Source organism: Suncus etruscus, chromosome 3 (assembly GCF_024139225.1).
Source record: "Suncus etruscus isolate mSunEtr1 chromosome 3, mSunEtr1.pri.cur, whole genome shotgun sequence".
In the NCBI taxonomy this organism is placed as follows: Eukaryota; Metazoa; Chordata; class Mammalia; order Eulipotyphla; family Soricidae; genus Suncus; species Suncus etruscus.
Window position 1 is genome coordinate 115,662,547 of NC_064850.1, and position 24,769 is coordinate 115,687,315.

Here is a 24,769-nt window from a genome sequence, read left to right on the forward strand (position 1 = left end):
TAAATGTTGGACTCTTTCCGCCTTCAGACTGGCAAGAATCATTTCTGTAAGAAAAGAGCTCAGAAAAAATGTGTTTCAGTGTTTGTAAGAGTCTATTCTGCTAAGTGCATTTCTTCATGAACAGTGGATTGTTTTGATCTTAAATATAAATTATAAGAAAATTAATTTGATCTTCACTGGTTTTGGCCCAAGCTAATTTTTGTGGTTTGGGGCAAGGGGCACCCAGCAGTGCTCAGGGATCTGGCTCTATGCTCAAGGTTCTCACCTAGTGGTGTTTAAGAAACCTGATGCAGCCAGGGACTGAGGTGAGGTTGCCAAATACAATAATAATGATTTTTATTATTTAAAAATGAGAATGTATAGATATAAAGGGGGAGGAGGGAAATGAGGAGCATTGGTGGTGGCAAAGTTACACTAATGAAGGTGGTGTACATATGATGACTGAAACCCAGCCACATTCTATAACCACATGCTTAAATAAAAAAATTATTAAAGATTAAAAGTGAGAATTTGGGGGTTACATTCTAATATACTTGTTTAAATTGACAGAAATTCAAATGATGGCTTTTCATACACTGCAGTTTGCTCCAGAAGAAATCTATTTCTGTATGCTTTTCTAAAATCCACGGCTCTAAATTCTTAGATGTTTAAAAGCTTGTTGAAAACCTTCCAGGAAAGGAAATGGGAGTCATTTTCCCAAATTTTTTCAAGCCCATTTGGGTAGGCTTTGGAAGCGTGTGAGAGCTTTTTTTTTTTTTTTCATGCTTTAAATACAAAACACACCAGCTGCGACCCCAGCTATCCACCAGAGAAAGGGAGAATAACTAAATTTCTGCAGCAATGTGTAGAAATAAATTTATTGAAATCCCACTGAAAGCTTTTGTAGTGCTTGGTCTAATAGGGGAAATTCCATAAAATATTGGAGATTGCATTTTCTTCTCAGTAATCTTCCTGGTCCTAGGCTTTCCCTCGTCAGTTCACAAACAGGCTTCATTCATTTAGGAGGAAAAACCTCTCAGAAGCCAGCCAGGGTTGGGGATTACAAGACATTGTATTTCGAAGAAGGTGATGACTACTTGTTGTAAACCCAGAACATACTGAATTTGGTTCAGAGCAGTTGGAGTCTATTGACTCCCCTTCTTTTCCCAATTAGCTATTTTGCTCCTAAACAGCTACTGAATACATCAGTGTTCTGAAGTGGGTAGTATTGAGCAAACCTCAGCCTTGCTGCTTCTGTTTCTGAGGCTTTTTCCCTTCTTGTATTCCTAGTTTTATTTCAAATACTTTTAAAAATAATACTTATTTCCTCATTTCTTACAAGAAGTCACCTTAGGTGCTGGGGTTTATGTATTTCCATGCAGAGATCCACCTCTTCTGAGCTGGCCGGTGTTTCTAAAAGAAAACAGTAGCTGTCGTGGGTTTTGTTCCTCCTATGACAGCCCTGAGGGGGCCGTGGACTGGCTGGAGCAGGAGCTTGCACATTTAATACATAATAGATGACTTGGGGCCCTCTACATGGCATTAGGACCCCAGACATTGAGATTACCTTACTGTGCCAGGAGTAAGAGATCAAAGTCTTTGATTTTTCCTTTATGACTAGAAATAACTCCTTGCTAAGTAACAGATTTTAGGAGGAGTAAGTTTTTTTTAATATAGACTCTTTATTTAAGCACCATGATTACAAACACGATTATAGTTGGTTTTCAGTCATTAACAGAACACCCCCCTTCACCAGTGCAACATTCCCACCACCATGCCCCCTCCCTCCTTCCCATCCCCTACATGTATTCGAGACAGGCATTTTACTACAGTTACTTTTTTTTTTAAGTTTAATAAGCTCTTTTTTTTTTTTTAAGGATAAGAGTTCAAAAAAAATACAATAATAATGGTGTGAGAGTGGCAAGTGTTGTTGTTCGCATAGGCCCAGCAAAATATGGGGAAAATGGGGGGTAAAAAACCTTGGCCTAAATACAAAGAGACATTATCCCTGAAGTTTTCTGTCATAAGACTTACTCTGGGCTCCAGGCATACTAGGTTGTCTAATCCCTGAGACATTTTCTGTGGTTCTGTTGAAATTTTTTCGCACATTAGCTGTTGTTGGTGTCAGGTTCCTGTAGTTAAAGATTTTGATTTCTGTGTATTAGGAGGAGTAAGTTTACTACAGCAGTGGTTATTTCAAAGAACAAAACTTGCCAACAGTAGAAGATATAAACAACCTTTTATGGGGCTTTGGATCACACCTGCCTGTGCTCAGGTCTTACTCCCGGCTCTGTGCTGAGGATCACTCCTGGTGGAGCTCAGGGAAGCAGAGGTGGTATTTGGGATGGAGCCCCATGCACAAAAAGTGTCCTACCCACTGTATTATCTCTCCAGCCCCTTCACATTTAAACTTCATTGCACTGCCTGTTCTATATTTTAAAACTGGAAGCCAGTTTTAAAACGGAGCCATGGAAAATGTACATCCAAATAGCACTTCCTGAACTCTCCCTTCCTGGTCCTTTGATTGGCTGGAAGAGGAGAAGAAAGAAGAGGAGAGGTGGCTAGTGTGGCTGTTATGGGAGAGGAGTCAGGGTGGCTTTCTCCACAGCTGTGTCTCTTCTCCTGTGTGCCCAGGACACACTCCCTCTGTCTCTGCACCATGGTCATTTCACCCAGGATCTCTCTGGAGTGCCTCCAATCCTAAAAATGATCCCTCTTGCCTGCTTCTAACAAATCTGCTTCTGACAGACATTTAAGCTTCTGTCGGTCTTTGGTATTTAGCAGAGCATACCCAGATAGAATTAAGACCAGGACACAAGCAGGTGGACTTACTCTTACTATCTGCTCAGACTTCTTCAATTGCCCTCCTTTGCATCCTGATCACTGGGGGTGGCCTCCAGAGAGTGCTCCTTGATGTCAGTTACCTTAGCACATAACAGTATTTACAGAGTTGAGATTAAAGTCTAGAAAATAGGACTTGGTTTAAAAATAACAGTAACCCCACAATATATATGTAAGCAGAGGCATATGAATGGGAAGTAAGTAATTTTCTAAGCAAAAAAAAAAAAAAGGCAACAGTGATAAGAAAAATACTTAAGTTTCATATTTTGCAGATTTTTATTTGTTTTTTTTTTTGAGGGGTTGGGCCCACACCCAGCCATGCTCAGGTCTTTCTTCTGGGTCTACACTCAGGAATCACACCTGGTGAGACTAAGGAACCAGAGGGATGGCAGGAATAAAACCCTGTGTGCAAGGTATCTCACCTACTGGATTACTGCTCCAGATCTGACTTCCTATCTACAGCTAGTCTTCTGTCTGTTTCTGTGTATGCATCTGTCTAAACCAGCCAGTTAGGAACGAATGAGAGTCAAAAAGGCAAATAATGCCTTATTAAGATTATGAAAGCAGGTCTAAGTGCCCTGACCCCTTGAAAATCAGCTTGGAGACCCCCAGTCCCCTAACAACTAACACATGATAACAACTGCTGATCTGGAAGAGCACGTAATTTAGAAAACAAGATGCTTCTGGAGTCAGAAGGCGCTTTGGCGATGGCATATCAAGCCACGAACCAAGAGAGCTGAAAGTCCCCAGACTTCTTGGCTCTGATCTGTCTTCTTTTCGTTATTCCTTCTGTGTTTGAACCCAGTCTATGCTCTTGAAAGCTCCAAAGGGTTTTTAGTGGTTAGTAGAGAGACTCTTGCAGAGTGGTTGGTTTTTGTTTTTATTTTCTGGATGATATTTGAAATTTCGGAACTGGATATTTTTGGTTTAGGGCTTATTCCTCATTCAAAGGCAAGTGGGTTCTCCTGGGACTTGCTGTAAGCATGAGGTCACTTACTTAGCTTCTTGCCTTCATCTAGAGACTTCAACTTCACTGTGTTTATCTTTCAAGAAGAACCGATTTGCAAAGTGTAACTGAAAAGACAAGAGACTTGTTCATCTCTGTGGTCTCGTCCAGTTCAAAAATGATGTGATATTATATTCTCTGCTGTGACAGGCAAGCTCTGTTTGAAGGCAGCTGAAAACGTTGAGCAGGCTGCAGCCTTGAAAAATCTGAGGCTTCTCCCAGTGACTTATAATAATATTCCTTGAGATGCATTTTGTTGCATTCCTCTTCCCTTTTATCCACACTGTGTGCCGATGATGAGGTCAATTCTCCCACCACTTTTTGTGAGAATGAATTCTACCATTTAAAAAATGTGCTAATCACAGATTTCTGTCCCTTCAATACGAAATGCTTTATTCTTTTCCCTTCATGATTATAAAGTATGTGCAAGATGGGACATAGGACCCAGGAACATATATGCATAAAGTACATGTAAGATCAAGGCAGTGGGAAAAGGCTGGAAAATCCATTGCTTGGCCTTGCTTTGGGAGCCTGTTGGGGAGGATCCATGCTTTTATTACTGCATCTCCTGAAGCCTTACTAATTTCATTCTGTATGTGATAAAGCCAAAAATAATCATCTAGAAGCACCACTGAACTGTCATTTGCTCTCCTTCATTTGAACTGATTTGTTTAGGTTTTCTTCTAGATGTGTCACTCATCAATAAATGGTGAGGAGTATGTTGGGCTAGGTCAGAGGTCACAAATGAGTAGCCCACGGGCCACTCATAATATGCACTTCATTTGGTCTGCGTGCATCATGGTATGTGGGTGAACATGTGCATATGCATAATTCTTTTGTTTTTCTTCTAAAATTAAGTGTTTCCACAGGTTTGTTTCTAGTTTTGTTTTGTTTTGTTTTTTTCTGGATTGTTCCCTTTCCTAATTACAGTGCGTGTGTCCTGGTTTATGCATTTTGCCTTCCTCGGTCTGCCCTCTTGAATGAACAGCTCTATGAGAGGACATTTAGGGAGAATAGAAAAATAGAACCCAAGAATGTACACTGTATATCACCACAACACAAGAAACAGCCTCCTAAAGATCATTTGACCAAAAAAATTTTTTTTTATTTTGCCAAAAGCACCTAAGGACTCATTTTCTTATTTACAGACAAGGAAAAATGACTTTTAAGCTTCCCCAAAACAACAATCAGTCGAGACGCATGTCTCATAAATGACATTATATGAAGATACTTCTGATAACTTCACCAAGGTTAGAGCATGTAATTATGAGAGCATGGCCTACCTTCTAGAGATTTAATTTATCAAAACTTCTCTTCATTATGTTACTTGCATGGGTGTAGTCTATATAAGGAAGAAAAGTGTTTTTTTTTTTGTTTGTTTTTTTTTTTTTTTTGGTTTTTGGGCCATACCCGGTGACACTCAGGGGTTACTCCTGGCTATGCGCTCAGAAGTTGCTCCTGGCTTGGGGGACCATATGGGACGCCGGGGGATCGAACTGCAGTCCGTCCTAGGCTAGCGCAGGCAAGGCAGGCACCTTACCTCCAGCGCCACCGCCCGGCCCCGGACGAAAAATGTTTTAACGCATATTTAAATATATAGAATCAGCCACACAAGTAATTTACCAAGTGCAGAACTTCACAGCATGTTTATTCTGTAAGGACCCACAGCGCCACCTAGTGCCTTGCATTTTATTTTACATAATATTTTTGTATATTAAAAATTCAGAAGATCGCATTTTAATGTCAGGCCTGGAATGGAAATCATTATATGGTTTAAGAATTAGTATAAATACACTGAGATAATTATGACATGGGTTAGCATTTTAATGTAACTAAAATGATGATTAATTGTATAATAGAACTATTCTTTTAAATGACTGGTATTGGGGCTGGACACGGCAGATAAAACATTTGCCTTGCTTGTGGCCAACCGAAGTTCATTCCCTGTCTCCCAAGTCCTTCCAGGAGTGACCGATGGACACAGAGCTAGGAGTCACCCCTGAGCAATTTTTTTATTTTTACTGGTATTTTAACTCATGCCCAAAGACACTCTTTGGAAGATGAGTGTGTGCTTTAATAACATTATTAGTAATTTTTAATCCAAATTATTTATCCAAATGATCCCATTTGTCTTGTAATTTGCCTCCCTAATATCTCTAGGATATTTTATCTAGTAAAATAGTTCTAATTTTTTTCAGGCTTCTTTTTGAAATCCATGAATTCCCACTCTCTCAATGATTTTGAACAAAACTGTGTTACCTCTGTTAAAACAAGGATCTTTAAAACAAGGCATTGCAAGATGAAATATAAATTCTTTTTATTTTATTAAAATATAAAAGCACTTGGGACCAGGATATAGGACAGTCGTACCCACACCATATGCTCCCTGAGCTGTGGGGTGACAGCCCTAGGGCTCCCAACACTGTGCATGTGACTCAAGCATCCCCCACACTGCAGGCCCTGGACAGCTTCACATCCTCTAATTGCACTGAACCCACAGCCTTGTTTGCTGGGTCCCCCGCCCTCCTGTGCACCATTTGGGAGGCCCCCAAAATAAAAATAGCACTAACCACATAAATGAATAAATTGTACTTTTATAGTTGTGGCGTTTTTTTTTTATTTTCTGATCTTGAGGCCACACCTGGAAATGTCCATGGTTTACTTCTAGCTCTGTGCTCAGGAATTACTTCTGGCAATGCTCGAGGACCATATAAGGTGCAGGACCTCTAATCCAGGTCAATTGAGTGAAGGCAAGTGCCCTACCAACTATACTATCACTCTGGCCCCTCAATAGATTCTGCTGTGGAATCTGTGGAATTTATTGAGCATATGAGCATCATAAAATGTAGAGAAATATCTGTGCAGAATAATGGGATTATTTTAAGAAAATTACAGGTTGGATGACTAAGGTAGACTGAGAAGCAGGGTAGATCCTCCCACCCCCCAAAAAAACTAAAAGTATAAACATTAATGGCTGCTGTTTGAAAGTTTTCTAAGGCAGTCAGTTTTACTATGAAATGATTGTGTGCTGCTCATTGGGGCCTGTTTTTATTAAGGTTGTGCTTACCCCTGAGCTGTATTTGAGGCTCCACCATGAGGAAAAATCTTTCATAATGTTTCCTAAATTACAGTTTACTTATCATTTACCTTTTATGTTTCAGTAACTGATAACTCCCATGATGACCTAACAGTTACTGCTTTTAAAGTTCCCATTACAGTCCATATTCATCATAAAATGCTAATTATTCATTATGAAATGACTCTAAAAATGTCATAGCCTTTTATATCTACCTGTCAGTAAAAATCCATTTTATACACATAAACTATTATTTTTTGTGTGTGTATGTTTCTTAAGGAAGTGGTGGGTATTGATTTTTTTTTTTTAAGTTGTCAAAGTGTGGAAAAGTTGCCCTCTACTGGGGAACTAGAAAAATGATATTGGCATAGATTTTCAATTGTCTTCAAGACTCTTAGTTCTGGTAATTGATGTGATTTACCCAATGATCACTTCTTGATCTCTAGCACTTTGAAGTACATTAAAAATAAGTTGTGAGACCAGCACAGTAACTGAGGATTGAATTACATGATCTGCGTGTGGGAGAGCCAAGGTCCAGTCTTGAAAGCCACATGATTCCCCATACCACACTGAGAGTCATTTACAAACACCACCCTTCAAATAAAAACAACTATAATAAAATACTCATAATTGGGGGAAATCTTCCATAAAAATGCTTTAATGAGAATACAGGCATTTCTAGGTGACAGGCCTAGAAACAATTTTGTGGCATAAGCCCTTATGGGAATATAAAGAAGAATTAGTTTTTTGTTTTTGGGTTTTTTTTTGTTGTTGTTGTTGTTGTTTTTGTTTTGTTTTTTTGTTTTTGGGCCACTCCTGGCTGTCTGCTCAGAAATAGCTCCTGGCAGGCACGGGGGACCATATGGGACACTGGGATTCGAACCAACCACCTTTGGTCCTGGATTGGCTGCTTGCAAGGCAAACGCCACTGTGCTATCTCTCCGGGCCCAGGAATTAGTTCTTATATGTATTTCTAAAACCAAAAATGAGTCCGGAATGTTTGAACAATTGGAAGGGGGATAAAATTCTAAATCAGAGAGCTAGCAGAAAAGAATGAGGAATTTGTCTTGCAAGGTACCAACCCTAATTCAGTCCCTGGCATCAGATATGGTCGGTCTCCTAAGCATGGAACCAGGAATAATCCCTGAGATGGGTGTGACCCAAAGCCCTCCTCTACATCCCCGAAATTCTAAATCGTATTTTTATTTTTTATTTTTAATTATGAGAACAATGATGCAAAGAGGACAAGGTAAAGTTACAGTGAAAGGACAATTGCCCATAAACAGAGTTCTCAGAAGAAATTCCCTTGCTGACGCCTAAATATTGAACTTACAGTCAAAGAACATTAAGAAAAATAAGGCAGAACCCATGTACAATTACTTTGTCCACAAGTCCCCAGATTGTAGTACATTATAACATTTCTTAGCAGTACACAAAGCAACCTAAAGCCATGAGTAAATCATATTTTTAAAACTAAGTTAGTTCCTTTGTATTTTTCTGGTGAAGTCTGACTATGTGTCAATGATTTATTAATAAAATTATTATACAAAAAATAAAATAAACTGACCTCATCATCATGTGGTCTCCTTGCAGTTCTGATCAACAAACCAGAGTTTGTTCCTCCACCCTTCTCAATACTTGGCGCTTCTGCCTCCAGAATGCCCCCAGACTTAGGGTCCCCCCCCCCTTGGAGCTCAGGGTCCACCTTGTTCTCCTTGTGTCTGCTCCCACAAGCTGAGTGTCTTCCTGATATCTGTGGGTCACCAACTCCTTCTGACTCAGGGGTCAGAGTCACCAGACCCAGGGCCAGTTTTCTGAGCTGCATGAATGGCTCGGGTCCAGACAGAGTGTAAGAAGGAACAAGAATCATTGGCCTGTGGATATATCAAATTCAGCAGCTGGCACCCTCATCCTCTCTCTCTGCACAGTTGATGAGAACATTCAAAAGGAATGCAGCAGCTGGACCAGACCCCCTCCTTTCTTTCCCAGGTGTGTCAGACTCTCTGGCTTTTGTTGTTGTTTGTTATAGTAAAGGTCTTAAATTTGAATGCTGGTTATGATCCCACCATTATTTTGAACATGTATGTCAAAGAAAATTGGTGAGTAGTTATTCTAACTTAGTCTCTAGAGGCCACATGAACAGCCCCTTTCCCAGTCTGTCCTCACTTCCTCTCACCATTTCTCCCTCCTCTCTGTCTGGCTTTGGCAGAATTTTGCAAAAATGTTCTCCTAAACTCTGTTGGAAATGTAGTAGACTTTGGTGGGTAGGAAAGCTCCTCTTTCGGGGCTTGATTTATTTAAAAAAAAAAAAAAGTCTCTCTGATTAGGCAGGTTGTGGAGAAAGTAAAAGAGGAAGGTGCTTGCCTTGCATTCAGGTGACCCCCATTCATCACATCCTGAGCATGGAGCCAGGAGTAAGACTTGAGCTTTTTAAGAGTATGTTGTCCCCAAAAATAAGATAAAACTAAAAATCAACTATTTTTTTATTTGGGAGGGCCACATCCATTATGCTCAGGGTTACTCCTGGCTATGCGCTCAGAAATCACTCCTGGCTTGGGGAGAACATATGGGACACCGGGAGATCAAACTGTGGTCTGTCCTAGGCTAGCACTTGCAAGGCAGACATCTTACCTCTAGCGCCACCGCTCTATTACTAACTTTGTAAACCACAGTTATTTAATCAAATAAAAAACTTGAAGAATAAGAATAATAATGATACATTAAGCCTTGGATGGGTATTACTTTTTTTAAGTTAATGTTTTTATATTCTATAGAGCTGTTTTAGAAGTGACCTTGCTGGGTCAGTAAAAACTGTTCATAGCTCCTTGAAGAAGCACCAGACACACTGTTCCCAACATGGCTACCCTGATCTTCCTCACCCCCAACAATGCACCTTACTCTTTTCTTTCCACCTCACAGCAGTTATTTCTTTGGATGTAAGCTTTTCTCAACAAGTGTGAGGTGTTGGTATACTTGTAATTTTGATATACTTGTCCCTATGAGTCAGTGATGCCAGGCATCTTTTTTTTTTTTTGTATGTCCTATATGGATCAGTGTCTATTCAAATCTACTCCCATTTTTGTCCCCCACACTTCTACTCCCATTTTTAAAATTTAGGTATTCTAGAGCTGTTTAAATTCAAATACCTTCTCCCCATTTAGGAGTCCTCTTCATGTTGTTTCCATACTTTTTCTTCTGCTCTACAAACCTTTTCAGTTAATGTCACAATGGTTGTTTCTCTTTACTTTCCTTTGCTATGGCCATTGAATCCTCAAAGTGCTTCTGACATGGAGCATTTCCTGAGTTTTGGCATCTACTTTGTGCTTTGGGATACTGTGTCCAGTCCTGAAGTCCAGTATAAACTTGTTAGGGATGTTCTAGTTAGTATAAAGATGGTCTAAAAGAAAGTCCATATTTAGTTGCATGTGCCTGTCTGATTTTTCCAACACCATTTCCTCCTTTCTTCATGGTACAATTCTAGGTCATTTGTCATAACTTAAACATCTGTAAATGTGGGGCCCTCTTTATCCTGACATTAACCCACATCTCAGTCTGGGGAGCCTCATTTGTCTTCTGCTTCTTGCGGCCTCCCTATTTACTGTTTTTTTTTTTTTTCAAAATAAAAAGGTTTATTTCACTAAAAAGTGGCAGGAAATATGGATTTGTTTCTGGGTTTTCAAATATATTCCATTAATCTGTTTTATTGTTGCCCCCCCCCCAATTTTTTAATTTAGGTACTGTGGTTTCCAATACTATTGATAATGGGATTGTATGTATAATACAGTTCAGCACCACACCCTCCACCAAAGTATCCACTTGTTTATTTTTATTTCAATATTCTGCTCTGGAGTCTAAATCAGTATTTCCCAAAGTAGGCGGAAATGGGCCTGGAGAAATAGTATAGTGGGGAGAGCACTTTTTGCCTTGCACCTGGATGACACAGATTCTATCCCCAGCATCCCATATAGTCCTCTGAGCACCCTCTGTTATGCCTTCCCTTCCCCAAAAGTGATATTTTGTGGTTGTTGTTTTTGAAATAAGTTTTTAAAGAATGTTCTTAGGAACAAATGTGTGATTTGATATTTTCCAAACAGCTCCTTCTTTGGGGCCAGAGTGATAGTGCAGCAGTAGGTTGTTTGCCTTTCATGCAGCTGATCCAGGACAGACCTCAGTTCGATCCCTGGTGTCCCATATGGTTCCCCAAGCCAGGAGCTACTTCTGAGCGCATAGCCAGGAGTAACCCCCTGGGCATCGCCAGTATGGCGCAAAAACAAAAACAAAAGGCAAACAGCTCCTTTTTTATGTTGTGCAATAAAGATTATGAGAGATGTTATAGAACTATATGCATCTTCCTCAAGGAAGAACTCTCAGATGATCTAACACAGTGCAGTCATTTCTGCAACTCCCCTATAAATAAAAAAAAAAAGTCTCTTCTGTGCTTTTTTTTTTTTTTAAGGGGGGGAATGGATGGTGAAGACAACATAGAAAAAGCCTTTATTTCTTGTTCAATCTATAGTTTTGGAGCTGGTCTTTTTCCCATCACCAGTTGCCATTTTCACATTGTCCACTTTAATACATTCTTTCACCTTTCTGAGTTCTTCATCATTTAGAACTTGTACCAAATGATCCACATAGCATCACAGAATCTGTCTTAAGGGACTGGAACTTAGTACTTAGGGAGCCAGAACCAATGTTGAATGTTTAACTTCTCCAAACTGTAACGAGACTTGGGAAGCAATTGGGGGGGGTGGGGGGGAGGTTGATCTGTTGAGGTTGTATGAGCTCCTCGAGCCTCTCCTGAAGACTCTTTTCTGGATCCATATTTCTCTGTACCTGATATGCCTGGATTCAGGAGGGGGAACTTTTCTTTCTCCTGCAGGCTTACATTGATGCCCTTTGGCACAGAGGTTTCTGCACCACACATAAACCCAGCCAGTGGCACCTCATTCCCAACCTCCATTTCTGAAAGGATGCTTTGATGGTCTTTCCCTTAGGTCAGGACATGAACTCAACAGTGATATTTGCAGGGAGCAATAATTAAAATAATTAAGAACTTGTGTTCCAATCACTGCTGTCCAGCTTTCTGTGGTTCTGTCTGTTGGGCTTTTTTTTTTTGCCAGAAGACAGGTTTCTACATGTCCTCTGCACTGCCCAGGTGGCCCGAGAGAGAGAGAGAGAGAGAGAGAGAGAGAGAGAGAGAGAGAGAGAGAGAGAGAGAGAGAGAGAGGAAATGAGAGAGAAGTAGAAACCAAGTGTCTTTATTTCCACCTGAAGTCTGAAACCTAAAAGGGTTTTCTGAAAGAAAGGGGGAGAGAGAGAGAGAGAGAGAGAGAGAGAGAGAGAGAGAGAGAGAGAGAGAGAGAGAGAGATTGATTCTCTAGCCAGAGTGGGTGGGGAAGGCCTATAGGCCCAGTTTCAAGAGAGAATAGAAAAGGAAGGATAGATACAGAGTAGGCAGCATCTTGCTGATGCTTTATCTCCAGCTCCCTATGGACCAGCAGGTGCTACTCTGGTCACTACCATGGGCCCCACTCCAACTGTCTGAGTTTTTCTTTTTATATCCAGCTTGACAGGGGGCATGTCTAAGGGGCATATTCAGGGGCATGTCCAGGTCTAACTGTCATTACACTGGGAGTATCCAAGGGCCGTGTCCAAGTCCAACTGCTGTTACATCAACATATCTGTGAGGAGATGCATATAGGCCCCTTTTCCAGATCCTCTGTGCAGTGAATGATCTTAAAAGAGAGATTAAAGATCTCCCACTGGCTCAGAGGGCAGATTTGCTTACTGCTTTAGAAGATGGAGACAGTATTCCTTGTGCAGCAGAGGACAGGTATTCTTTCTGCTCATTTTAACTTTCTTTAATGAGGAGATCTGGACATTCTGGAAATGTCCCTCAAATGTATGTGTGGGCAGCAGACTGGACCCCCTGCATGTGGCTCTGGTGGACAGAGCCACACCCCTGCATTGAGGGGCTGAGGGCTCACAGTCCTTCATCTCAGACCAGGAATCTTGTGTAGCCTTGCAACAACCAGGAAATTGTGGGACACTAACTTGCCATCTTGAGTAAATTCGTAGCCCCTTCATAGCTTGAATACACCCTTTGACTTGGGCCACAACACAAGTTTCCAGCCACAGACTTGGCCCTTTCTTGGAAGTGTGTTTTCTTCATGTTGGTGAGATCCTACTCCTTCTAGAACATTGGCACTTCAATGAACACATCTACAATGTTCAGGCATTGCAGGCAGGAGTCTTTCTCTCTACTGTATCTACTGTTTCTGCTCCTGTGACCATCAGAAAAGGGTGTTGATTCTTCCTCCATTCTCTAATGTTAACCCTTCCACCTCTGAAAGATCTTCTGTCCCTGGTGGAAAGGTTATAATCGATGTTATCCCTTCTGTGACTTGATCCCCATTATCAGGCACTCCTTTTGAACTTTTTTCCATAAATTGTGAATACTCTTGTGGTTTTTTTTTTTCTTTAAAACAAGCAAGGAGGGCCCGGAGAGATAGCACAGCGGCGTTTGCCTTGCAAGCAGCCGATCCAGGACCAAAGGTGGTTGGTTCAAATCCCATATGTCCCATATGGTCCCCTGTGCCTGCCAGGAGCTATTTCTGAGCAGACAGCCAGGAGTAACCCCTGAGCAACGCCAGGTGTGGCCCAAAAACCAAAAAAAAAAAAAAACAAGCAAGGAGACAATGAAACAAGTACCAACAGACTTTCTTTACCTCATAATCCTTCCCTTCAAGTTTCCCTCCACTTTGATCAGTTCTAAAGCCAAACGTTCTCTACAGAGTTCCTCAAGTTCAGTCCCTTGTAGCTACTCTTTTTTTTTTATTTAATAACCCCAATTAACTTCTAAACTGGTCTTTCCATTGAAATTGTTTTCTTCTAGGACTTCTTTGTAGTATGTACTTCTCCAGTACATATTTCTGTTTTCCTTGCTTCACATCTTCTCTATGTCAGGGAACCAATAGTTATTGACTATGCTTGTAGAGTTACATACATATGACTCTGTGGAATGGTTTTAACTTGGAGGTCTTGGAGACCCTTAAAACTCATCATCTTGATCACCAGAGAAATATTTAGCCAGTATCTCCTCATTCTACCATGGCTTTTAATTGACTCTACAACATACCTATTTTGTCAAAAATAACTTTTTTCCTTCGTTTTCATCACACATCTTCTCAAATTTAGTTAATCTTCTAATCTCCATTTTAAATACTTCTTGAATACATCATGTCTGTCTTGATTACTAAGATTCCATATCCCAAATCTGTTCCTACCTGGATTACTGAACAACCCCCTAATTAATCTCTCTGCCTTTCATTTTCTACCACTTTAATCTCTTCTCTGGACTGCACCCACTATGATTTTAGCTAGCTAAGGATTATCATCATTGCCACAAGCCCATTCCTCATCACCAGTGTAAATCCTTTTTAGAATTTCCCCTTTGGAGAGGAAAGAAGTCTTCCCTGTGAATCACTAGACCTTCCTGTTGCTTCTCTAAAGCTCCTCCCTTCAATCTCTGCTCTTCTTTTTCAATGTCTTTAATTCTCTTGTTTCAAAGCCTTTACACTCTCTCATCCCTCCCCTGTTGGTCTCTTACCCTTTGCCTGGCTGCCTCTGACTCTGACATGAAGTGTTCTCCATTCTTCCCTTGTAGCTCTCATCTCCCTCCAAAATGCTCTCAGACTGTCCTGAGATTTTTCCTTTCAAATACTCAGTGTTCTACTGCAATTACTAGTCTGTCTTTCTTTTAAGAGCTTAAGTACCCATTGTGTATGTCTCATGACCATGGTTCTTCAATAGCTACCAATGGGACTCCTTGACTCATGTCAATAGTGGTTATTGAATGTATAAGAAATAGACTGGAATCTTAAAAAGCAACTGATCAGGGGATCAGAGAGATAGCACAGTGGTAGAGCATTTGCCTTGTGCACAGCTGACCCGGGATGGACCTGGGTTCAGTTCCCAGCATCCCATATGGTACTCTGCCAGGAGCAATTTCTGAGCACAGGCAGGAGTAACCCCTGAGTACCACTGGGTGTGAACCCCCAAAAAATGAAGGAAAAAAAAGGCAACCAGTCATATCTAACAAGATATTTATAAGCATATGAACCTGTAATATTATTGATTTTATTTAATGTCAGAATATCTTTTGGGGGGCCACACCCGGTGGTGCTCAGGGGTTACTCCTGACTATGCACTCAGAATTGCCCCCAGCTTGGGGAACTATATGGGACACCGGGGGATTAAACTACGGCCTGTCCTAGGTCAGCACATGTGAGGCAAATACCCTGTCACTTGTGCCACTACTCCGGATATCCCAAATATCACAATCTTTTTGAGACCAGAGATATTGAAGATACAGAAAGGCAAGAAAGAATTTCATTCTGTATGCCCAGACATGACTCTACAAGGGTAAATAATGTTCAAAAATAGATTAGGAAAGAAAATTTAGAAAGAGAAGTGACATTCTAAGACAATCTTCAAAGGCATTCCCATCCACAGACTTTAGGGCGACTCTTCTAGAGTTTCAGGTGAAAGTCTAGATTCAAGATGCCTGACTGGAGTGTATGTGTTGTATTTTGGAACTGTTTTCCCCTCAGCACCCATGATGTCAGACACATTGTTAGCATCCAATAAATGTTTAATTAATTAAATGTATGTCATTGGCACATACCAGCTACCACTCATGGAGTGACCTTGCATTAGTGGGATCACCACAGACCAGGGATGGAACCTTTGTTTTGCAGGTCCAGAAACTTCCTGTCATTTTTCCACCCCTAGGTTTTTTACTTCCAATTGGCTAGTGTTACTCAGGTATTCTCAGAAAGGCTACATGAAAACAAGCTTATTATGTGGCAGTTTTGTGACTAGCCCAGACTCAGTCTGGAGAGAAATAGCTGGGTATTCTTGTCCAGGGGTATAATCCAGCTCAACTGTATGACAGTATTGTTTTTACTGCTGTTCTCTGGATCCGGAGACCAATCAGGGAATTTTTCTGCTGGCAGAGACATGAACATACAGAGAAATGTTTAATTTTCAAATGCTAAGAAAACTTACTGTGTGAAATTGGGTTTTAGAGAGGAAGAATAGGCAGAGAAGAGGAAAGAAGGGGGCAACCTTCCAACCAACCACACTTACTTCCTATTGGTTTGGTTTTTGGGTCACACCTGGTGCTCAGGTATTACTCCTGGCTCTACACTCAGGAATCATTCCTGATGGTGCTTGGAGGACCATATGGAATACCAGGGTTTGAACCTAGCTTTGCACTGTGCCTGGCTGTATGCACCTTGCCCACTGCACTATTTTTCTGCCCACCCTTCTCTCAGTTCTTTTTTCTTCTGTAAAGCTCATTCAGCCATGTATCTTGATATCCCAGCTTGTCAGGTCACATTCGTGGGGACCATGTATACTAACTTTCTCATTTAAATTTAAGTTCTCTCAAACTTGGTGTAAATACAAGCTTCATAGTAAAGGAGTTGTCGAAACCTATTTTCAAGAGTTGAACATGTGTTATCTTTAGAATGCACATGTGTTATATGTGTAATAAATCATGTAATGCTAAAAAGAATTATTGTATATGTGATGAATTATGAGGGTGGCTGGAAGGAAGATTTGGTTTGGAGATTATACAAATGGAGAGTATAAAGTCCATCAAACAAGCTAACTGAAGTAAGTCAGTTGCAAATCTGTCTAATTACCTAATGAATAATAAAACGAATGACTATCATGACTGGTTTTTACTAGACAGAAATTATGTTGATCCCTACTTGGGATTACAAAATTTTGTAAACAAATACAGTCTTAGAGTCTGGGCACTGATCAACAGGAAACCAGTTGGCCAGTTTGTAGACTGGCCTGCCCCACGATGACACACATTCCTGTTTGAACCAGCTTCCAAGTTGGGTAAATTCAGTGGGTATTCTGGACTCAGGTTTCCTTTGGGAGAGTATAAGAAAAGATTCAGCATCCCCTTCTCCCCTAGAGAATGCTGGGAGACCCACCTCAGGGACTCTAACCTTGGAGAATACTTATGTGAGGACCACTGACTCATTCTTTCTGTCTCTGAAAATGCTCACCAGGGGAAATTTATTCACACCATCCAAGAGTTTCCAGTTCCAAGGCCTACACCAGGAAGCAAGCTTCTCTAGCCCAGGATTAAAGCAGGATAGCTCTGGGGTGTTGAGAGTCAAGGAAAGGGAGGCCTTGCTTACTACTGGAAAGGCCCATCCATGCCAGCCTGCACCATGAGACTAACAGCCCACAGCCAGTCCTTCCAGTCATGTAACTGCTGCCCCAGGCAGGGGGTGATCAAGGTCATGCTGCAGATGAGAACTAAGCCTCCTCAAAAACCCAGATTCTGTCACTTAACAAAAATGGAACATTTGCCCTGTGTTAAGATAAGAATTCAGGGGGTAGAGCGGTGGCGCAAGCAGTAGGGCATTTGCCTTGCACATGCTGACCTAGGACAGACCGCGGTTTTGATCCCCCTGCGTCCCATATGGTCCCCCAAGCCAGGAGCGATTTCTGAGCACATAGCCAGGAGTAACTCCTGATCATCACCAGGTGTGGCCCAAAAAAAACAAAACAAAACAAACAAAAAAAAAAGAATTCAAATGGTCCTTTCACCTGTGGTGGAGGGATGTAGTTAATGGGTGGTGGCATGGTATGGAAATGTACCCCTGAAATGTATCAATCAATGTTCACACACTTCTTTTCAGGCATGAGGATGCTGAGAGGTTACACAGATTCCTGGCTCTGTGCTCAGGAATCATTCCTGGTGGTACTAAGGGAAACCATATGGGATTCTGGGAATAGTACCTGCTATACTATCACTCTGGCCCCTCACACTCTTAAATTAATGTTAAATAGAAAATGGAATAGAAGGAAAGCAAAGCAAAGCACCTTTTCTGAGACTTAATTCAGTAGATGGATTTGGTCTCAGGCTGAGAGTCAGTTACTGTTTGCAAACCCACTAAGAACTTTTTTTTATTTATAAAGGAAAAAAAAGATCACTTGCTTTTGTGTGTTGCCTTTTTTGCAAGTCCTGTTGTTGAAAGAGGCACCTTCCCAGTGTTGTTATTATTTGAAACTTCCTTGGTTTGTCTTTTAATGCAACTTTATCTCAAGGCCTCTGATTTAGCACCCTTTTTCCCCTTTTCTCTAAAATCATTGAAATATATTCACCCAGTCATTCACATCAGAGGTGTAAATGGATTTTCTGAAGGCTCTTTACCAGGCAATCAAAGCCCATCTCTCTGGTTTGAGTTCCTCAGGTATGGCAGACAGGAAGTCATATGCTCCATCCCAGTTTCTAGGACACTAAAGCTGCCCTGACCTTGACTCAGCAGTGGGGCATCACCTCTCTTGTAGAAGTGTTCAAAGTCCTTGCTCGTGCACATCTTCATTGGTTCTGCTTGGATTTACTGTTGGATTTACTACGGAAAGAGGGAGGAAAGGGAAACAAAGACATGCGTTGGAGAAAAATTAGATGGTTGTTTGACTTTCCAGCTTCCAAAAATTGTTACTGATGTCATTCATCTTTTCTGTTCTCCCTTTCTAAGAAAGACACTTGGAAGCACCTGGCTTTAAAACAAATGGAGCCTGGTCACAGGTTGGACTTATTTCCCTATTGCTTTTGGGCATCAAAATGACATACTGAGTCTGACATTCCACTCTTTACAGGACAGTGTGAAGGGCAGGACCAAAGCTTTTAATGGTTTTTCTTTCAGAACCTGGGAGCATAGAGCTGATGTCAGGGAATGAGAATTGGATTCTGGGTATTGGTGTTTCATATTTCACTCAGTAGTGTTTCCCTTCCCTGGGAGGTGGGCAGATACTTCCTTCCAAAATGGTTGTGAGGATAACATGACATATATAGGGCCTTAGTACATCACCTGGTAATAAATAACATGTACAGGTTCTTAGCACATCACCTAGTGAAAGACAAAAATGCCCAAATAGTAATTACTTTTAAAATATTCTTCACCAAGCTTACATAGGTTGCTCTATTTCCTGATGTAGCTGCAAAGCTAGTTCAGACATTTATAATAATTCATTCTTATATAATGGAATCAAATAGCTTTTCTTGGGAAAATAAAGAAATTTCTCTGGTCCAAGATAAGATTTAGAATTATGTTGCATGTGTATGGAATTTGCAATTTGCTAGGAATAAATATCCTTAGACCTTGTGCAAAAGCAAGAAATCCAAACCCACATCTCTCAGTAACTATCCATCTAAGACGTTCTTGCTGGGCCCGGTTGAAGCTGGATTTTTGACTTCCAGCATGAGGTGACCTCTGAGGAGCTGGTAGTGGACCGCTTAAGAGTAGAGCACATAGCGTCTGATCCCTGTATGTTAGACAAACATAGCTGTGTAGGAAGCTACTCCTTCACTGGATTTACTGCTCAGAGACAGAAGCATCGAGGGCCCAGGGAGTTCTGCCTGCCTTGGGAGCTGACAAAAGGGGCTGGAGGCCAGATTTTCCCTGTCCATTTGCTGTGTGATTCTGGGCTGCCTGCCTGACTTTTCTGAGTTCTAGTTTGTTTGTTTGTTTGTTTGTTTGTTTGTTTGTTTTTTAATCTATAAAACGGGGTCTGTGCGTGTAACTTAACTCTTTTACTCTTTTGACAAATATTAAAATATATGATAAAATGTACATTAAAAAGTACTAACACAGGGCCAGAGGGATAGTACAGCAGGTAGGGCATTTGCTTTGCATACAGTCTACCCAAGTTCAATCCCCGGTATCCCATATGATCTCCTGAGCCTGCCAGATTGTAACCTCTGAGCGCCACTGGGTGTGGCTTAGAAACTAAAAATAAAAGAAAAAGTACTAAAGCAAAATACCATCAATAAATTTTGTTTGTTTGGAGGCCACAGTGTGCTCAAAGTTTACTCCTTGCTCTGTGCTCAGAGATCATGCCTGTTGGTACTCACAGGACCACGTATGGTGCTGGGGATCGAATCGGGGTCAGCAGCTTGCAAGGCAAACATGTTATGCCTATTCTCTCGCTCCAATCCCAAAGAACCATTACTAGTATGGCTGTTATCACTAATACTACAAACCACACTGTTGGAAAGAAAATTGAATTGGATTCCAGAAAGAACCTGGGTCCCCTCATGTTCTGTATAACAGAGTGTGACTTTCACTCCTTTAATGTAAGATAAGTATGCACAAAGAGATGACATTGCTCATCCTTCTCTCTGAATGAGCATTCTTTATTTAGTTATTAATAATTTTTATTTTGACCAAAGTGGATTACAAATCTTTTACAGTAGTACTTTAGGTACATAGTTAACATTGAATCAGGGGCATTCCCACCACCAATGTTGTCCTCCCTCCACCCCTGTTCCCAGCACGCATCCCATATCGCCCCTCCTTTGCCCCCTGGGCTACTAGTATAAGTGGTTCCTTCTGTGTCTAGCTTATTGTAGATTGGATGAACATTCTTATCCTTTGCTGACTTTTTTTTGCGGGGGGGGGGGGTACACCTGGCAATGCTCAAGGGTTACTCCTGGGTCTATGCTCAGAAATTGCTCCTGGAAGGGACTCGAGAGACCATATGGGATGCCAGGATTCGAACCACCATCTTTCTGCATGCAAGGCAAATGCCCTACCTCCATGCTATCTCTCTGGCCCCTTTTGCTGACTTTAAACCTTATTTCTCAAAAACATTACTGAACATGAGTTAAAGTCTCTATTTTTTCAGTCTGTATTTGGATTAAGTTAGTAGATAAGCACAGTATACCAGTTAGGTTTGCAGGGAAGTCACATCCTTCTAATATCATGAAATGTTGGCAATCTCATTTATCTTCTTGTATTAAGTCTGCCCATGTTGAGTGGGTCAAGTCTAAGATCCTGAACTACAAGTGTGTACACTCTTTGGAGATCTGGACTTCATACTTTTCTTCCCGCTATATTCCCTGTTTTGTCATTGTGTGAACACCCTTCACTTTCCCCGGTACCTCATACCCTCTTTCAACTGGATCAGTCTCCACTGATTCTTCTAACCAATGGACCAATGCTTGGCACATGAGTGAGCATCCAGACACATTCTCTGCAGCCTGTATTACAACCTGCAAAGTATACTTTCTCCTAGTGGGTACTTTCTCTCATGCACTCTCTCTGACTTTCCTTACATTTTTCTAAATAAAACTATTTTTCTTCCCCAAAAATATAAGCACACATTCAGCAAACATTTGGCTGTTGCAATACTACCCTTGATGGGGTTGACTGATGGAGGGATGGCGGATGAGGTCTTTCTCCTTCAGCTCAGAGCACAAGTCTGCCACCCTGTTCAGCTGGCGGTTTTGAGATGAATGCGGCAGGTAAAAGGCTAGCAGGCAGTCAGGTTTGTAAAAATATCAGCTTTATTCGGAGGACAAGACTGAAGCCAAAAGCCTCAGCATCAGTTCCAGCCAAAAAGCCCCCCCCCTGCCTTCCACAGACCCTTGCTTTTATACCCCAGAATCAGGTACTACCTAGTGGTGGGAGCAGAATCAGGTACCACCCTAAGGTGGGAGCAGAATGCCAGGTCACACCCTAGGGTAGGGCACAATCACTGATCAGGGTAGGGTCAGTAACATAATAATCCCATTGAAATGTTTACATATACAACATTGGCAAATTGACTTGAAATGAAGATGGCTTATATAGAAACTTAAACAGCTATATTGTATTTTCCCATGTGGCATTGGAAAGTTGGGAATTCCTACTAAAGTTGTGACCATATCTCATGTCAGTGAAGGATAGGAGTAGAGAGAGCATTCGCTGGGCATGTTATGGTGTAGGAGATCCAGGTTCATTCATGCCCAACATACATGGTCATCAAACACTACAGGAGCTGCTTCTGAGCCCTGAATACTGCTTGGTGGGGGCACCAAACAAATGAACAACAAAAAATGCCCATTGTTGAGGTATTCTGCACATTCAGTTCTCTTTATTATAATGATCTTCTCAGAGACACTTGGAGTTGATAAGCCCCGCAAGACATGTCTTTTGAAAGTAGATTGTAAAATATAACTTTTAAAATGTCAAATTCCCTATGGATGCATGTATTTTGTGATTTGACAATAGAACAAGTCTGCGTGGGGCTAGTCCCTTATGTAGCAGGCCTAAGAAAATCGCAGCAGTCTGTTAGCCCATCTCTCTCACATGGGAGTCCTTGAACACAAACACACTTACACACTTAGCAATTTTACAGTCCCAAGTCAAATTCATTAGTAAAAATATGAAGGACTCTATTTACTTATCTACATGATGGTGAAGTATTGAGAGAGAGAAAGAGAGAGAACTAAGACCTGTCAGCTTAGCCCCCAACACCAGACTTTATAAAGATTTACCTTCCAGAAACCTAAGAGCTTGTCCCAAACCCCATTGACAACAGCCTCAAACTGTTCCCTGTCATGGAAGAAAACAAATCTTTGACTCATTCCTGCCTGGGGGAGGTAGAGGGACTGCGGTGGTCCTGTGTGGCTGAATTAGATGAAAGACTTGCCTTGCTCCACAGAGATGCAGCTTCTAATCAAGTGAAATGAGTTTGCGATCCCAGCTCCTTTCCTATGGGACATCAGTTCACATTACAAAATCTTGACGTCTCATTCATCACCCCCAACGTAGTCTCTGCTCAGGAGAGCACCCCAGCTGGGACTCAAGCACCTGTCCTCTTTTGAAAGAGGGCACTTGAATGTAAAGAAAGCAATATGGGAGGGACCCTAAGTTTCCAAAGGGAAGCAGAGTTTAAGGGTGATTCATGGTGGCACTTGTGGTAATGTCAGTTGCACTGATTCCTAAAACTGTGATGAGGGGCTAAAATTGGGGCTCCCTCTCTTTTATTTCCTCATTTATTGCCTCCAGTGAGGCAGGCAAGCTTTACTGTGGGGTAGAGTTTAATATGGCAAAAGGAAGAGACAGTCCCATGGGTAGGGCGCTTGCTTGTCTTACACAGGGCATCCTTATGTTCAATACCCAGCACTTCATAAATGACCCCAAGTCCCACCAAGAATGACCGCCTGACTGTGTAGGCAAGAGTAAGCCCTGAGCACCAGTGGGTGTGGCCCCCAAACAAAATTAATTATTAACCAAATAAAATGGCACAGGAAGAGTCCTGCTTTCCAGGCTGATAAATGATCCTTGTCTCTTTTATTTCTTCCAGGGCATCGTGATAACACCTCTGCTGCTGCTGCTTTTCGTGAGTATTTGGATGTTGTCTTTAATATCTCTCATGAAGAGTCATCTAGACCCTCGAAGAAAGGTCATTGAGGTCAAATTTAAGTATGGCATCTGTGGCCCATTTTATATCATCATCTCCAAATGTTCTTCCAGTTGAGCTATGCTGGGTAACAACAGGGAGAAACAAATGTGCTCTGTAGTCTTAGGTTACATCAGGACCCATGAAGTCATTAACTGTGATCTGTGACTCATGTCCCAAATTCCATGCTCCTTTAATCCTCAGCATCCCATCCCATATAGTCCCCCAAGCACAGCCAGTAGTGATTCCTGAGTGCAGAGCCAGGACTAACCCCTGAGCATTGCCAAGTATGGTTCCCCAAAGGCACCCCCCGAAAAAAAAAAGAAATCTAAAGCACTGCTCTTTATTTTCTTCTTAGTAAAACAATAAAGTGACTGCTAGTGATCCAGTGTTTTCTAGAAAGTCCTGAACCAGGGGACCCAAGGATAGTTGGGTTCCAAGTAGAGTGCTGTAAGTAGACTGACTTCTTCAGTGTGGGACAGATGATATTGACTTTTTTTTTATGTGTATAATGAAAAACACCTACCTGGGTCTGTCTGACAGAGGCAATGAAATACAAAATTAGCATTGATATGACTCAAGGTTAGATTACATGCCTTACAGATATGAGATCCTGGGTTCAGTTCCTGACACTGCAAGAATATCTCTCTCTATCTCTTTCTCTCTCACTCACACACAACACAGAGAAATAAAAGAAACAAGCTACCACTTAACCAAAATTGTTATGAAAGTAAGAAATGCTAATTAGCTGTCTTCCATTGGCACAAAGGCATATGAGGAATTAGATGAAAGATTATATAATAGAAATTAATGTTATCTCATGCTGAGAAAAGCATATGTAATCATGAATGATACCTAAAATATTTTATGAACTGTGCATTTTTCATACACATCTCCCTGTTATAAATCACTCCACTTATCACCGAAATGTGGTGGGGATGTGTTTCTGGGAGTGAAATGTAGCTTTGTGACTAGCACTATTTGTCACTGAGCTAAAAACTATGGGGAAATTTTATTTAATTATAATGTCATTAGCCAAGTTGGAATTCAATTAGAATAATACAGTGAGTGAGGGCCCGGTCCTCATCTTCCAAGCTGGGCAGGAAGTGGAGAGGGTGTGAATCGCTGCTCAACAGTTGGGATCTACCTACATCTTTCATAAAAGGCTTTACCTGCGTGCAATAAAGCCAACCAAGCCTTTCCATCCTTTCCCACCAGCCACCTTCACTCTGGGAAAGTCAGAAGTGTCAGGTGGCTCCCTTCGGCATAACAAGCCTCATTAATTGAAACTTGACCAATTCTTAATTTGTAGAAAGTCAGATTGAAATGGAGTGATTATTGATTTGCATTCCCTTGGATGAAAAATGCTTGATGTGCACCTTGCTAAGTTTAAACTCAGGGAATTTAGAGTCAGTACCATCTTGGTGTATTTCTCAAGATCTGGGATCCATTTTCCAGGAGCTGCCTTCAGCAGACCCTGGAAGGTAGAGATTCCTCATACCATCTGACTGAGGCTATGGAGCAGAAGAGGAGCCTAGAACCTGGCAGTTACTAGACCACACCTGGAAATGCTTAGAGCCACCCCAGTGCTTGGGGTTGGTAGT

General features: G+C 41.3%; 1 protein-coding gene across 2 annotated transcripts in view; it reads left to right on the forward strand.

Moving 5' to 3' along the window:
- Positions 1–24,769, forward strand: part of SLC10A7 (solute carrier family 10 member 7) — a 224,016-nt gene that overhangs the window by 153,926 nt on the left and 45,321 nt on the right. For both annotated transcript variants that reach the window (XM_049770107.1, XM_049770108.1), the window contains one exon: positions 23,070–23,105. In XM_049770107.1, the coding sequence (XP_049626064.1) occupies positions 23,070–23,105 (36 nt within the window). The remainder of the gene's footprint in view (positions 1–23,069; positions 23,106–24,769) is intronic.